Source organism: Cyprinus carpio, chromosome B19 (genome assembly GCF_018340385.1).
Source record: "Cyprinus carpio isolate SPL01 chromosome B19, ASM1834038v1, whole genome shotgun sequence".
Lineage (NCBI taxonomy): Eukaryota > Metazoa > Chordata > Actinopteri > Cypriniformes > Cyprinidae > Cyprinus > Cyprinus carpio.
Window position 1 is genome coordinate 23,937,225 of NC_056615.1, and position 14,669 is coordinate 23,951,893.

A 14,669-nucleotide genomic window follows, 5' to 3' on the forward strand; every position below is an offset into this window, starting at 1 on the left:
GGGAACATGAGGCAGATGGAGGAAATGAAAGCCAGGATTTATGCCCTGACGCTGTAGTATCACTGACGGTGGGAAATTCTAAAACTAGATCAGACTATTAAAATATTTAAGAAGAACTAAAGAGTTCATGGAGGACATGATGTAAGTTATGGTTGGAAATGAGGCCATCCATTCGCAAGAAATAAAAGACTTGAAGTACAAATATCATTCACTTTTTGTACTTATCCAATAAAATTTCTAATTTATATATATATATATGATTTATTAGTGTTCATTACATTCTTTACAAACATCAACCAAAACACCAGTGTTATTATAACTTAACAAAGAACTATGGTTTATTGATATTAGTCAGTTGTAAGGATTTTCACAATGGTTTAAGATAGTAGCCTATATTAATCTATTCAGATTTCTGATTATATATGCTGTATCAAATTTTAGTTCATTTTGACGTTTCATACTTCAACCACGAGCGCTTAGAGCGTCGATCAGCTGGCGGATGTGACGTTTTCCCGCATCCGCTTGTTACCACGGAAGAGCAGCAGGCTGCTAGTAAGAACAATGCGCTGATTCCGGTGAGTTTCGGCTGATTTCTGATTAACAACTGGTTTGTAAATGACTTGTAAACAACTCGTACCAGCTGTCAACTAACCGAGAGGTCAGTGCGTGTTTAAGTTTAGAGTACACGCTTGTTTACGCGGCGATTTACGTGCTAACTGCACAAATAAGTGAGAATGTGCTCATGAATATTCATCAGGTCTCTTCTAAATATCAAGTATGTGTTTATGAAGGGTTGTTTATTAGGGAGCGAGGCGGTTTTTAGCGTCAAATATATATTTAAAGCTTGTTTGCCACACGTAGAGGAACTGCATTCATGTTGACGGTGCAGAATTGATTATAAGATGCTTTTGCTTCCCCAGTGTTTATTCTCTGTTCTATGTATGTCGCATGATTTTATTCAGTAATTCTTTGGACAAATAGAAAAGAGAGGGTTATCAAACCTGAAAGCCTAGTATTAAAGGTTAAAAGGTCTCTAATGAATCAGTCTAATCACCTTTACCTCCTGTCTTAATGGCAATTCCTTCATTAATATGACAGACAGAGGGATTAAACTAGATTTGATGCTCCTAAATGATTTTTAGAGTTGTCATGTCAGCATATTCTATGACCGTCCATAAACACAAATTAGATGGAAAACGATGGCATTTAGTGATTCATTGTCACACCATTCTATTATCACAAATCACTCTTATTCATTCAACATTCAGCCGAGTTACACTGACTATATAAATCAACAATTTTAGTGCATTACAGAAAACAACAAACAACACGTTTATGATCACCAAACGCAGATTGCATATTATATGCACACATGCAATGGATCATACACACTACATAGGGAATGCTTTGGTTAAGCTATGACTTTAGACCGGCTTTAGAAGTGCTCAAAGGCTGCTTGATTAGATCTTGTTCTCTTGCCCGTTGACTTGCTCACTGTGCTTTCGGGCTGTGTTTAATTGCATAAGAGCCAGATAAAGCATGTATGTTTGTTTGACTGTTTAATTGTCTCTCCGTCTCTGGTGTAGGGGATGTGCTCCAGATGCATTAGTTATGCCGAGCGGCGTGGACTACAGCGAGTTGGGGGGAAGTCTTCCAGCCATTTCTTCTTTGAACGCCTCGTATTCCCAGGCGTCTCTCTCCCTTCCCTCCCCGTACTACCCCCCGCTGCCTCCGGGAGAGAGGAGAGCCTTCTCAGACGTACGCCGGACGTTCTGCCTCTTCGTTACGTTTGACCTCCTCTTCATCACTCTGCTTTGGATCATTGAATTAAATGTGAGTTTTCATTCTATGTTTCCAAACTGTCTTCTTGCCCAATGCTATTTATTTTTCTCTCTCTTTTAGTGTGCACTTCCTTTTTAACTTGGCCTGTAGTCGTGTGGGGTGAATTTTACAGTTGATCGTACGTGCCTGTTTCACTTCCTCTGATCAAAATAGAGGCGTGTGAAATTTGCATATTGTAATTTGCATCTTAAATATATTCTAAACGTTTATCGTTTTAGCATTTTTAATAATAAAATAACAAACAATCAAATCGTTAATACGGATACTAGGATAAATATGTAAATGCATATTTCTGTATATTTAACTGTACCTACACATGTACTGTATTTACATTAAAAAACCTATGGTTAAAGCACATTTAATACCAAACTATTTATATAGTTTAATAAAATAATTAATGACTATTTATATAGTTTTGTAACCTATTTATGGAAAACAGTAATACAAATGTATGTACATAAATACATTATATATTATTACTACATCAAAAATAAATGTGAATATTGAGATAAAAGTGCAAATAAATATTTTAATATATTTTATGTAAGTACACTATGCATACACATATTTTTCCTTAAACATATATAAATGGTTAAAACATTTATTATGCAGTTTTGTAGCCTATTTATGAAAAGAATTAATAATTATAATATGTACATAAACCTTTTTTTGTAATTTAATATGAATCTTTAGCATGTGGCGCATAAAGCAGTACGTTTATGTGCATTTTAAAGTTTTCAGTGAATTATTATAGTAAAAAGGCTGCGTGATTTGCCTTTCTCTCTGTCTCTCTCAGATCAGTAAGAGTATATGGACCAGTCTTGAGAATGAGGTTGTTCACTACAACTTCAAGTCATCTTTCTTTGATATCTTTGTAAGTATCATAAAGCGAAAGCCTGGTTACTTATTGATAATAAAAGAAGTTAAATTTTTATAACTGACTTCTCTACGCTATTGGTTTGATATGATCTCTCTGATCAAGTCTTTTATGCTGTTCAGTCATGAACACGCAAACACACACGTAACTGTATAAAATATGAAGCATTAAACTGTTCCAGTTTTGGGTTTTTATTTTCTGTTTGATAAAGCATTAGTCTGTTTTTTTAAAGCGTATAGAGCATGAGGTGTGAGAGATTGCGATTAACACAGTTTCTTTAGCAACTTTAGCATTTGACATGAATAGATTTAATCGTGCCCTACAGCATTTCTTGTACAAGCAAGTTTTGGTTAAATTTGGTGTATTAAAATGGCCTCATCATTTATTAAAGCTGCTGTCATACCTGCAAAAATAGTGATGTCATCCTAGAAACATGTTGAAACTCTCTTATATTTACTTAGAATCAGCACTGAGCAGTCATTGTTAAATCTTTATTTATTATTTTATAAGCAATAATCTGTCTTTTCCTCCGCTGCTTGTTCCCGATCAGCTTTTAGCTGTGTTTAGGTTTCTGTGTCTGCAGCTTGGTTATGCTGCGTTTCGATTGAGACACTGGTGGGTTATTGCGGTAAGAAATACCTCAGCCTATAGAAAACTCACTATTTGCATTTTCTGTAAACATGATAGAAAATAATAATAATTACAATATATTTTTACATATTTTTCCGTTTAATGTTTGTGGTGAAATATGACTTTTAAAGGCTTGGATATGATCATTGTTGACACTTTTTTTTATTTTCTCCGTTCTCAGATCACTACTCTGGTGACCAGCGCCTTCCTCATCGCCAAAGTTATCTGCTCAGATGTAAGATTCATGTTTTGTCTTCCTAACCAAACTATTTGAATATTTATCTTAAGGGAAGTCCTAGTGTTTGTTCCTCAGAGAGACCACTAGCAGCTCTCTGAATTCCTCATCTGTTTTATTACACTGCTGTGATAACAGAAATAGGTGTAGGATTTATAGTTCCCTCTTGTTTCTCTCAGTTGTTTAGTCAGAATGCTTTTGGCTACGTTCTTCCTATCACCTCGTTTGTGGTGGCATGGTTGGAAACGTGGTTCCTGGATTTCAAAGTTCTCACACAGGAAGCAGAAGATGAGAGAGGTGAGAGAGCTTTTTACAGTAAGAAAATTCAGGGCTGTATTGAACTGACACAAATCAGTAATAACAGCATTTGTTCATAGGGCATGTTTGTAGCTCAGAGTGCTTTATAAACAAATTAGTCATAATTGCTATCCTCCAAAGCTAATTATAATAATTATAAGTCTAAAAATAATGAATTTTGTTAATGTTTATGGAATTTGTAACTTGAAAATATTAGTGAAGTAGAAGTTTTTTGCATCTGTACCTTCAAAAAAATGTGAATGTGAAATGTGACATTTTTTCATGTGAGTGGGATTAGTATAAACATCCTCGATGTATAATAATACTAAACTTTACTGTTATATGCGAATGCTGATCATATGTTAATAAAGTTATGGTTGTGATGTCATAGACGTAATTGGCTTTTTTGTTTCAAAGCCTATTTGAAAGAGGAAGAAAAATCTCTTTTTGTCATTTTAATAGTGTTGTGGTCATGTAAAGCTGTGGGAAGGGAAACATGCTCTGCTTGGTTCTAGAGTTGCACACTCAGACTGTCACTGATATTTGGGAAAGTCCACTCAAGTCCTACACTGATGATCTGTGGTTTTCTCGTGCCCTGCAGCATATCTGGCAGCAGTTAATGCCGCGTGTGAGCCGGCTCCTCTGATCTCTCCTAGACCCGTGTCTGACGGACAGTTTTACTCCCCGCCCGAGTCCCTGGCAGGTAATGCCATCACTTTCTTTCTAATGCAACTCATTGTCTGTTTTTGCTTTATTTCCCGCCTAATGTTTGTGTTTGTCCTGTAGGTTCGGATGAAGACCTAGATGAAGAGGGTCTCGGCAGGAAAGAACTAACAGAACAAGTAATCATGTGCTTATTTTCTTTCTTTGCATTATGTTTGGATGGAAGAAATGTTTGAAAATGACAATTTCTGTATGTCCGAAAGTAATAAGAACCGTTTATTTCATAAAAAGCACAGCAGGTCACTTTGTCCAATCACTTGTTTTTAGACAAGCAGTTTCTACGACAGGGACGGGAGGCCATGGCTGTGGTGGAACAGATACTGACACAAGAGGAAAACTGGAAGTTTGAGAAGACTAATGTGTGTAGACCTCTATGCTTGCAGTCTTTATTTGCTTCTGGATTTGTCATTGGTTAAATATGATATGTTTTTAATTCTTAGGAGATGGGCGATGCAGTATATACTCTTGAAATCCCGTTCCATGGGAAAACGTTTATTTTAAAGGTATGTTCCCTCTTTGTTATGAGTCTTTATGTTTGTTCACATATACAGAATCAGTCACTGAGCTGTGTTTTGGGTGTTTTAGGCGCTTTTGCAGTGTGCCGCAGAGCTGGTGTATCAGGAGGTCATTCTGCAGCCGGAGAAGATGGTGCAGTGGAACAGAACAGTGTCTGTTTGTCAGGTACACATACTCACAGACACCTCCATTAATGACAGCTGTGGGTTTGAGGCATGAATTAATAGTTAAGACACATGTGCACTTCAAAATGTAAAAATATATATATATATATATATATATATATATATATAGTACAGTACAGTACCGTTCAAAAGTCTCTTATGCTCACCAAGGCTGCATTTAGCAAAAATACAGTTATATTGTGAAATATTATAACTATTTTAAATAACTATTTTCTATGTGAATATAGTTTCAAATTCAGTTTATTCCTGTGATGCAGTTTATTTTTCAGCATCATTACTTTAGTCCTAAGTAGGGGTGTAACGGTTTCAGTACGCATGTTTACCAAACAAATCATTCCCTTTTTTCAGGAAGTTCAGACAGTACATGCCATTTTGGTGTTCTTTGATGTGGCGAGATACATTGCTGTATAGAAGCCTCAGTTGTAACGGCAGCACGACCATCCCTTGATCTTTACTACCAGTTTTAACATGAAATAAACATGAAGTAACGTCTCATGTAATCGCTCAATCAGTGTTTCAAATGCGGAAAGACGACTCATTAAAACGCTTGTAAACAAAATAACAGTACCGTAGCATTTCATTTTCCTCAGGCTAGTCATCAGTGCCCACAGCTCGTTATTTGCTATAGAAATTAAGTCTAGAGAAGAGCATTTTGCGAAATATTAGACTATATACTTCATTTTATTTTACTTTACCTGTTAGTGGTGTCTTATTTAATGTATGCTTAAAAATATATTTTATGAAACAAGTTATGACAGCCACTGTGTAAATGATTATATTTCAACTACAAATAGAAATTGTATAATTTAAAAGTTAATTTAAAAACTGCATTATGTGCAATTTAGATGTTTGAATAAAAAATTTTAATTTGAGCGTTGATATTTATAGTTAAAATATAATAATCAACTCTGTTGTTAATTATAACCTTATTATAATGTAATAGGGCTCCCTATAGTTTAGAGCAGAAGCTGAGGTAGATTTTTATACCTAAGAAATTTTTAATTGTATTTGAATTTATGCTGTACCGAAACCATACTGAACCGTGGCGTCAAAAATGAGGTATATACCGAACTATTACACCCCTAGTTCTAAGTGTCTCATAATCCTTCAGAAATCATTATAATATCCTGATTTGCTGATCAGTGTTGAAAAAAGTTGTGCTACTTAATATTTTTGTGGAAACTGTCATACATTTTTGTCAGGATTCTTAAAAGTTAAAAAGAACAGCATTTATTTTAAAAAATATTATTTTATAACCATATCAGTTTATTCCATCCTTCCTAAAAAAAAAAGCATTCATTTCTTTCAAAACAAAAAATTTACCTTTTATGATGGATGCTATTGTTTTTCTAATCAAATAATAATTTGTTAGTCACTGGATGTTATTGCATAACAGAGAACTAAATGCATATGTTAAATAGGTCTTCTTTTGACCTGGCATACAGCAGGTGTGCTTTGACAGGGTGATATTTCCACCGATGACCCAACTTTGAATCCTTTCCTATTGTTCCCAAAAAGGCCATAAACAAAACACTTCGAAGCTACAAAATAAGACTGGTGTTTTTGTGGGATGGTTTTGAGCTTTTAATCATTGAAACAGCCTTGAAGAAGCTGTTTCTAAGTGTCCTGCATATACTGTCATTACAGTTAATGTTCTCTCTGTGTTGTTGTTTTTTTATGTCTACAGATTTTACAGAGAGTGGATGACAACACAATGGTGTCATATGATGTTTCTGCAGGAGCCGCTGGGGGTGTTGTGTCTCCCAGGTGAGAGAGTGCTTACGAATTGTTGCTTAAAGTCTGTTTAACAGAGTATTTTTTATCATTTTTAGCAGTTTTGTTTGGCTGTACTTATTATTGAGAAGTCAAAGAGTTCAAACTGTGTCTGTTTTTTATGTTCTTGATCTTCAGGGACTTTGTGAATGTTCGTCGGGTGGAGCGCAGGCGAGACTGCTACATCTCTGCAGGAATTGCCACCAATCACAGCAGTAAACCCCCTCACAGTCGCTACGTCAGGTCTGCTTGAATGCAAAGCGTTTTGGTTCGTCAGCCAATAAAAATGGAGAATTAAAAGCTGCAAACTGAACTCTTTCTCTCTCTCTCTCTCTCAGAGGGGAGAATGGTCCTGGTGGATTTGTTGTGTTGAAATCCAGCAGTAATCCTTCAGTTTGCACCTTCATCTGGGTCCTCAATACAGACCTGAAGGTAAGAGCTGCAGTTACTGCCAGTTTGCACATTTAAGCCATTTAAACACGTTCAAATAATGAGTGATTTTAATTAGGTGTTTTTAATGCAAGTATTTTTGGAATATTTGGGATTAGAGATTTGAAAAACCCTATAACATTAAGTAACTACATTGTAAAGTATTCAGATTTATGTCTGATGGATATTAAAATTGGCAACCATTAAAATTATGTTTAACCATATCTGGATATTTGGGGCTCTTGGTTTGGACAAGTTAATAAAAATAAAAAAAAGAGAGATAATTGTGATTTATTTTTTTCCTTTCACAAATCTCTTTTTCCGCTCTGAATTACAAGATATAAACACAATTACAAGTTAAATAGTCTGAATTACAACAAGTTTTTTTTCACTTTCTTCTTGCAATTCTCTCAAATCTGACCTCTTTTCTCAGAATTGTAGAACTTGCGAGTTATAATGTCACAATTCTAATATTTTCTTACATTTGTGAATTTATATCATGATGCAATTCCAACTTTGGAACTCATTACTTTAAATCAAAAAAGCCAGAATTATGAGAAATTCTCAAAACTTTTGTGCCACGGCTGTATATTTGTATAATGTATAAATATATTTTATTTCTTCGAACAGGGTCGCCTCCCGCGTTACCTCATCCACCAGTCACTGGCCGCCACCATGTTCGAGTTCATGTCTCATCTCAGGCAGCGTATAAACGAAGTCCGCATCTCCTACCGGTGATCTCTGGCTTGGGCTCTTTATCCAGCCACAGTTTACATCGTGGTAACTTCAAATTACACTGTGCCCTATTCGAACCACAACTGGCATTACGGCTGTCTGCGTCTAGGAAACTTCGACTGAACGTTTGGCTGCACTTTACACTGAAGTTAAAGTTTATATAGCACATGCACACGAGGTCATAACTCATACTGTCAAACCCCACAAGAGCTGGAAACATGAACAGGAAGTTATCAGAGAGCAGCTTGTGGTGTATAAGAGATCAGGGGAAATGGATTAGGCCTAAAACCACTGTTGTCCCTCTAGTGAACAGGACTGAAGGCTAGGATGGGTTCTTTATTCTGAGCCAAATACACTGTGGTTTCCCTTGCTGCTTTTACTTATGCCTTAATTGAACATGCACACACATTCATACTAATTATAATTATTGTTTTAGTTCTTATTATGGTTTACAATTGGCTCTTGTGGCCAAACATTGCTGTATTAGATTATTAACAGTAAATGCATTCATCTGTAGCATAGATCAGCGTCCTGCCATGTGTATGATCATTTGTCTAATAATGTAAACTGTAAAGAGTTTGATTATACGGTTAGGTCTTAAATCAGCATATCCGGGTAACTAGGACCCAAGCTATTTGTATGAAACATGATGCAACAACAAAGCAAACATTTGCGCTTGGTTTTGTTCTGTAAAAACTGGGTCAAAGCAGCTCAAAATCCATCTGAAATGAGCCTTGTGTTGAAATGCGTGCATTTTCTTTCTCTTCTTTCTTCATTGCATGTCAGTTTGTTTTCTCACAGAGCATTACTGTCAGTTTTTTGTTATACACTCATGTTTACCACATTCATACAGGGCATAGCGATTTATAAACAGGAAGCTAAGGCATAGTCTTAGTATTTTCTCTAATAGAAATGTGAATGTGTCTTACATTAGTTGCCTTGAAGCAAGCAAAATACTTATTGGTTTTAACAGAGGAAACATTGGGCTTCCTTTTAAGGGACGGCACGTGTTGTAGTTGGTTTATCAGTGATATCATGAATGATGTTGATCTTTTTAAACAGTCATGTTCTGTACTTTGTTTTGCAGCCTTGTACTTGTGTGCCTTTGTTACGGTTTCCCTCACTGAAATCTCAAGTTGCTTTCATTATTTAGATTTGTTTTGTATCTGAACACTTTTTTTGGCCTCTATGGACTGTAACCACGTTTGTTTGTGCAGAGCCTTTTGCAGTTCACTCGTGATTCAGGTTCTGTGTGAATGATATTTTTATACTGATTTACAGTAATATGAAGCTATTCAGAGTTTTGCCATGTTACTCAAAAAATCATGATGTTTTTCTTAATGAAGAATCAACATTTAATAAAACTAACAAACAGTTTATACTGGATGTCTGTTTCCTGTTTCAGATTTATAGTAAATTAAACAATGACCCCCAAAAGTGAATAAACTTAACACTTTTGAATGTCTGAAATGTCATTAAAATATAATACATGAATATTTTGTGTTTGTTTTGATGGCCAAGCATTTTTCATAGAATCAGAAAATATATTTACATTGCAATAAGTGCCAGGAAAAAAACATACACATATAAATTAATATATATTAATATAATTTAACTTTAACCCATGATATGAACTGAAATGACAATTAGAAAGAATTTTTTTTATTGTGAACCATATATCTGGTGTTATGTCATATAAAACCTAAAAATATTGTGAAATGTTTTGCTTGAACATGATCTTTAGTTGATATAAATTGGTTTGATATTTTATCTAATGCAATGACATTCAGGCATTTAGAAGTGTAGCTTTGTGTCCAAATACTTTTTTTTTGTTATAGATATCTATAATAATGTAGTAAACATATTTGCTATGTTCCGCTTCTCTTTCTTTAAAAACATCCTGAAATGATCACAAGGATTATTTGTATTATGCTTCTTAAGTGAAAAGCCTCTGGCAGAGTACGCTGTGCCCAGCCCGTCATGTGATGGGACGCGGCCTATGAGACTCTCACATGAGTATCACACATCAAACACTCCTCTAGTTCCCTCTTTCTTTCTCATATAAATTCAGATTTGTTGACTCATATATTAATGTTCAGTTACATTATCAGTGAACTTTGTACACATTTACAGGGTTATCTTACTTTCAAACAAACTTTCAGCCACACCGATCAAACCAAAATGATACAGTATAGGAAATGTGGGGGGGGGGGTTTACCCCTTAAAAAAATTAAATTAAATTACACAAATTAAAGCAAAATGCATAAGTGTCCATTTAGTTCTGAAATACCTCTTTTTTTTTTAAGATACTTGACAGATGGCAAAAAAAAGGAAAGGAAAAAAGAAAATCTGTGCAATTAGTATTTTTATTGTATTTCACTCTAAAAAAAAATTATATGTTAATATTAAATGAAAAACCTAAACTAAGAAAAATTTAACTAAATCATTTTAAGTTATAGCTCTGAAAGTATTAACTGGAAATATTTAAAAAGTAAAATAAAAATAAAAAATAAACAATCCAAAATATTAATAAACATAACTAATACAAAAATGCATACAATTACTAAACTGAAAATATACAAATAAATGCCAAATCAAAAATATTAATAATAACTGTAACAGTTTTTAAAAATAATGCTACTAAACTAACACTGACCTGCTGTTATATGCTTGTCAAATCTGGTGTTTATTGGTTTGATTATTTTGCCAGTGAGCACATGAGGTTTTAAATGAGAGCAGGAGGTTTAGGATTATTGGTTTTCATAATAATATGAAGCAACAGGGTTATGTAATCACTCTTTTTACTTTAAACCTGCTTCATTTTCACTATAACCGTTTAAAATCGCATGAAGTTCTGGATACGGACTGTTGAAAACATTCAGAGGTAAAAGCACACTTGTGTTTCGGGGCTGCAGGACGAGTGGCTTTATTTAGAGGTCTGTGATGGCCTCGGGTTACACGGCTCAGACTCATGACTAAACTGTGATGTTATTCATTCTAGAGAGAGGCTGAAATGTTTTAGTCGCTCTTTGGGCACCAAAAGATGCTTCACTTCTGAAAACGGAAAACTGTGTTTAGACCTGAATTGATGGATTCAGCATTTCGCCAGAAGTTTCTGGGGTAAGTTACAACAAAGCAATACATTAGACTATTTTCTTCTAAACATACCTGGAGAACATCACATGACTGTGACAGCTTGAACAAAGGCAAGTTTTTTTGTTTGTTTGTTTGTTTTATATTCATCTTCCGCAGAAATCTCACCTTTGGTCTCTTGGAGAGGCAGATGTGTTTTTAACACTCGTCTTGTAGACTTCGACCTTGTTTTCTCCATCTTCTAGTTTTGTATTTTGAGGATGGGTGCCGCCTTCAAGAAGTTCTGTGTACGATTCTGCTGTTGCTGCTGCTGTGAGGATGATGATGAGGAGGAGGACGAAAAGAGACCTTTACTCAGGTATTACTTACGGGATGTGGGGTTGGTTTGTTTTTAAATCATGTCTGACTATTGATAGTTTGAGTTTCTGCTTTCTTTCATATATTTTTTATTACAGGAAAATCTTAGCAAATTACGTTATCTACTTTGGTTCAAGTATAAACTTACATACTACATGTTTCAACAGCTACTAACTCTTCAACTCGTGTTGGAAAATAAAGTATTTCATAACTCACAGTCCAACGAACTTCTGCTTTTCCTTTGGTCCGACTCATATTTTCGCTGCTTGACAGAAAAAACAAAACATAAATCTTTTTTTCGGTTTAATTGTTAATTACAAAGTAATGTCAATATCGGCTATTTCAGAAATGTTTACACTGTTTTCAAGGCTCGACGTCTTCGTATGGTGACAGTATTTTTTACATTTTGTTTGTGTTTGTGTCAGTCACGACACGTTGGAATATTTCGATCGCGAGGCGAAGAAAAGGCGGGACCAAGAGACCAATCTGTGGAACGAACCCGGAGACCCCTCCCACTCTGAGAGAGACGACGACCGCACGCTCTACAACCTGCTGCAGTCCAGAGCCCAGACCCAGCGGGGCTCTCAGGTGTGACGTGCACGGGACATAGGAAAGATAAATGAAATATAAACCATAATCCTGTTATTTGACACATTTGTCTTATTACAGAAATAAATAATAAGGTCAATAAAGGTCAAGTCACCCAAAAAGTGACATAAGCCCACAATGAGCCTAATAATAATAATTATTATCTTCATTTTTTTTATTGATTACAGATGGGTTCAAATGCAACTAAATGAGGAAAGATTAAACAAAAATATATACATACATACTCTGTGTGTGTGTGTGTGTGTGTATTTATGATTTATGTACACGTGTGTATGTATGTATAAACAGAAAAAAATATATATAGAAAAGTTGCATTAAACATAATCTTCTGCCCTGTAGGGCTACCGGCGTTTGAGCATCGACATCGAGGCCATGAGAGACATGAGGAGAGAGGTGCGAGATAAATGGAAGATGATCCTGGAGAATCTGGGTGAGAGATGGCGTGTCAGAGATGATGTTCCAGTGCTTCAGGGACAGTCTGTCATTGAGATGCTGGGTTTGTTCTCTCAGGGTTCATGGCTGAAGCCGAGTCTCTGCTGACTGTGTCTGCCACCGCATCATATGACCGCATGAGAAACGCAGCGGTCGCCCGCAGCCTGCTACAGACCCTCCACACCGAGACGTCCATCTTCAGCAGGAAAGAGTCTCCACCCGAGAGATACCTCTTCATCCTGGTGAGCATCTCAAACTACGAGTATGAGCAATCAATAACAGTCATCACTACAAATGGGTATTTCTCCTTCTTTCTATTAAAAGCGAGGTGGTTTGGGCATAAATGAAGATGTAAAAAACTAAACCTTAAAGCATTTTCGTGACTTGAAATAAATGTTAACTGAAATAAATAAAATTAATAAAATTTAAAAACTAAAAATTATTTTCTTTTTTCAGGTTAACTTGAATTAATATAACTAAAACTGAAATGCAAATAAAAAACTATATAGGCCAAAAAAAAAAACGACAAAAGTGGTAAATATAAAAATTAAAACTGATTTAAAATGTGGAAAACCAGAATAATGTTTCAGTGATTCTAAAATAACACTGGTGTGCACATTTGATATAATGATGAATTACTTGCATATTTTAATTATATAATAATAATTATTTAATTATATTAATTAGGTCGGCAGTGAGAAGAATAAAAAATGTGTGTGTGTATATATATATATATATATATATATATATATAATTTTTTTTAATGCAAAATGCATATATAATATCTCATCTAAAAGAACATGCTTGAGACAGACAGACTTCTCCGACCTCTAATATTTCTGTTTGGCTCAGGACCGGCTGATTTATCTGGACGCTGCTGAGGATTTTGTGGCCAAGGCTCGTCGCTTCTACCCTCCTAAAGATGATGATGATGAAGAAGAGGAAAACACCAGTCTAATAAATCTCCCTCTGCTGCTGTCCCGCATGAATCAGAACATCTCTGGAGGAGAGGACGAGGATGACGAGGGCGAGACCTCCGGTCCAGAGGAGCGTCTCTGAGACTGGATTGTGTTGATGTTTTCAGAATCAGTTTGAGGGGTTTCTGAGGTTCATGGATTTGGACTGATGTCAGCTCGGTTCGAGGTGGATAGGGATGGTGGAGATTAAATGGCACAGATTTAAACCATTTCTTAGTCAAATGCTTTTTTGAAGAAGAGACTATTTTCAGATTCATTAAAATAGCTGCAGTTCTCACATTTTCTGAATTATACGATCAGTAGGAGATTCTGGATTACTGAGACATGTTGATATTGTAAGTGTAAGATGGTGAAGTGAATTTGAATAGAAATGAAACGTTCTTTAGAAATCTGTCAGTGTTTTCTTTACATTGAATGCAGATGCATCAAACTGCTGAAACTAGTAATTTAATAAAATCCTTTATCAGCTCTCATATGCAATTTGTAGTTTCTTCTTCAGAACAGATTTGGAGAAATGTAAGTGAATGGGTGCCGTCAGAATGAGTTTCCAAACAGCTGATTAAAAACATCACAATAATCCACATCACTCCAGTCCATCAGTAAACATCTCGTGAAGTGAAAAGCTGCATTTTTTTTTAAAGAAACGAATCCAACATTAAGTTATTTTAACTTTAAATTTTCAATTTCAGCTAAAATATGACTCCTCTATCCATAATATTGCTTCCTCCAATGAAAAAGTCATCTTGTCTGAATCAGGAGAGAAACATGCACAGATCAAACACTTGTTTTTTTTAAACAGCTGTTTGGACTCTCATTCTGACGGCACCCATTCACTGCAGAGGATCCACTGGTGAGCAAGTGATGTAAAGCTACATTTGATGAAGAAAAACTCATCTACATTAATACTACACAGTAACTACAACATGAATAAAAGGAACAGAAACCTTTTTTTATTGAAC

The 14,669-nt window shown here is 35.3% G+C and overlaps 2 protein-coding genes across 6 annotated transcripts; both read left to right on the forward strand.

The window, feature by feature from the left end:
• Positions 1 to 437: 437 nt before the first annotated feature.
• On the forward strand, positions 438 to 9,621 carry LOC109059108 (stAR-related lipid transfer protein 3). Of its 2 annotated transcripts, none has more exons than XM_042744972.1 (15): positions 438 to 575; positions 1,587 to 1,833; positions 2,639 to 2,716; positions 3,270 to 3,347; positions 3,531 to 3,584; positions 3,764 to 3,881; positions 4,483 to 4,584; positions 4,668 to 4,722; positions 4,870 to 4,963; positions 5,045 to 5,107; positions 5,190 to 5,285; positions 6,993 to 7,072; positions 7,217 to 7,321; positions 7,417 to 7,510; positions 8,138 to 9,621. In XM_042744972.1, the coding sequence occupies exons 2-15, from the start codon at positions 1,612 to 1,614 to the stop codon at positions 8,243 to 8,245; spliced, it is 1,347 nt and encodes a 448-aa protein (XP_042600906.1). In that variant the 5' UTR covers positions 438 to 575; positions 1,587 to 1,611; the 3' UTR covers positions 8,246 to 9,621. The 2 variants fall into 2 exon arrangements, with proteins under 2 accessions (XP_042600906.1, XP_042600907.1); XM_042744973.1 differs by having other exon boundaries at positions 526 to 658.
• Positions 9,622 to 11,006: 1,385 nt separating this feature from the next.
• On the forward strand, positions 11,007 to 14,263 carry LOC109059109 (melanoregulin-like). Of its 4 annotated transcripts, none has more exons than XM_019076307.2 (7): positions 11,007 to 11,126; positions 11,244 to 11,362; positions 11,495 to 11,693; positions 12,118 to 12,280; positions 12,641 to 12,731; positions 12,812 to 12,975; positions 13,586 to 14,263. In XM_019076307.2, exons 3-7 carry the CDS (start codon positions 11,596 to 11,598, stop codon positions 13,790 to 13,792), a joined length of 723 nt encoding a protein of 240 aa, XP_018931852.1. In that variant the 5' UTR covers positions 11,007 to 11,126; positions 11,244 to 11,362; positions 11,495 to 11,595; the 3' UTR covers positions 13,793 to 14,263. The 4 variants fall into 4 exon arrangements, with proteins under 4 accessions (XP_018931852.1, XP_042600908.1, XP_018931851.1 ...); XM_042744974.1 differs by having other exon boundaries at positions 11,010 to 11,126; positions 11,581 to 11,693; XM_019076306.2 differs by lacking the exon at positions 11,007 to 11,126 and having other exon boundaries at positions 11,153 to 11,362.
• Positions 14,264 to 14,669: the final 406 nt, after the last annotated feature.

Bases quoted from the DNA above. Each gene is read 5' to 3' on its own strand.
- LOC109059108 (XM_042744972.1), top strand. From the start codon at position 1,612: ATGCCGAGCGGCGTGGACTACAGCGAGTTGGGGGGAAGTCTTCCAGCC. The intron at 1,834-2,638 runs GTGAGTTTTCAT...TGTCTCTCTCAG, and splicing joins TTTGGATCATTGAATTAAAT to ATCAGTAAGAGTATATGGAC. The intron at 4,723-4,869 runs AGTAATCATGTG...TCACTTGTTTTT, and splicing joins AGGAAAGAACTAACAGAACA to AGACAAGCAGTTTCTACGAC.
- LOC109059109 (XM_019076307.2), top strand. From the start codon at position 11,596: ATGGGTGCCGCCTTCAAGAAGTTCTGTGTACGATTCTGCTGTTGCTGC. The intron at 11,694-12,117 runs GTATTACTTACG...TGTTTGTGTCAG, and splicing joins GAAAAGAGACCTTTACTCAG to TCACGACACGTTGGAATATT. The intron at 12,976-13,585 runs GTGAGCATCTCA...TGTTTGGCTCAG, and splicing joins AGAGATACCTCTTCATCCTG to GACCGGCTGATTTATCTGGA.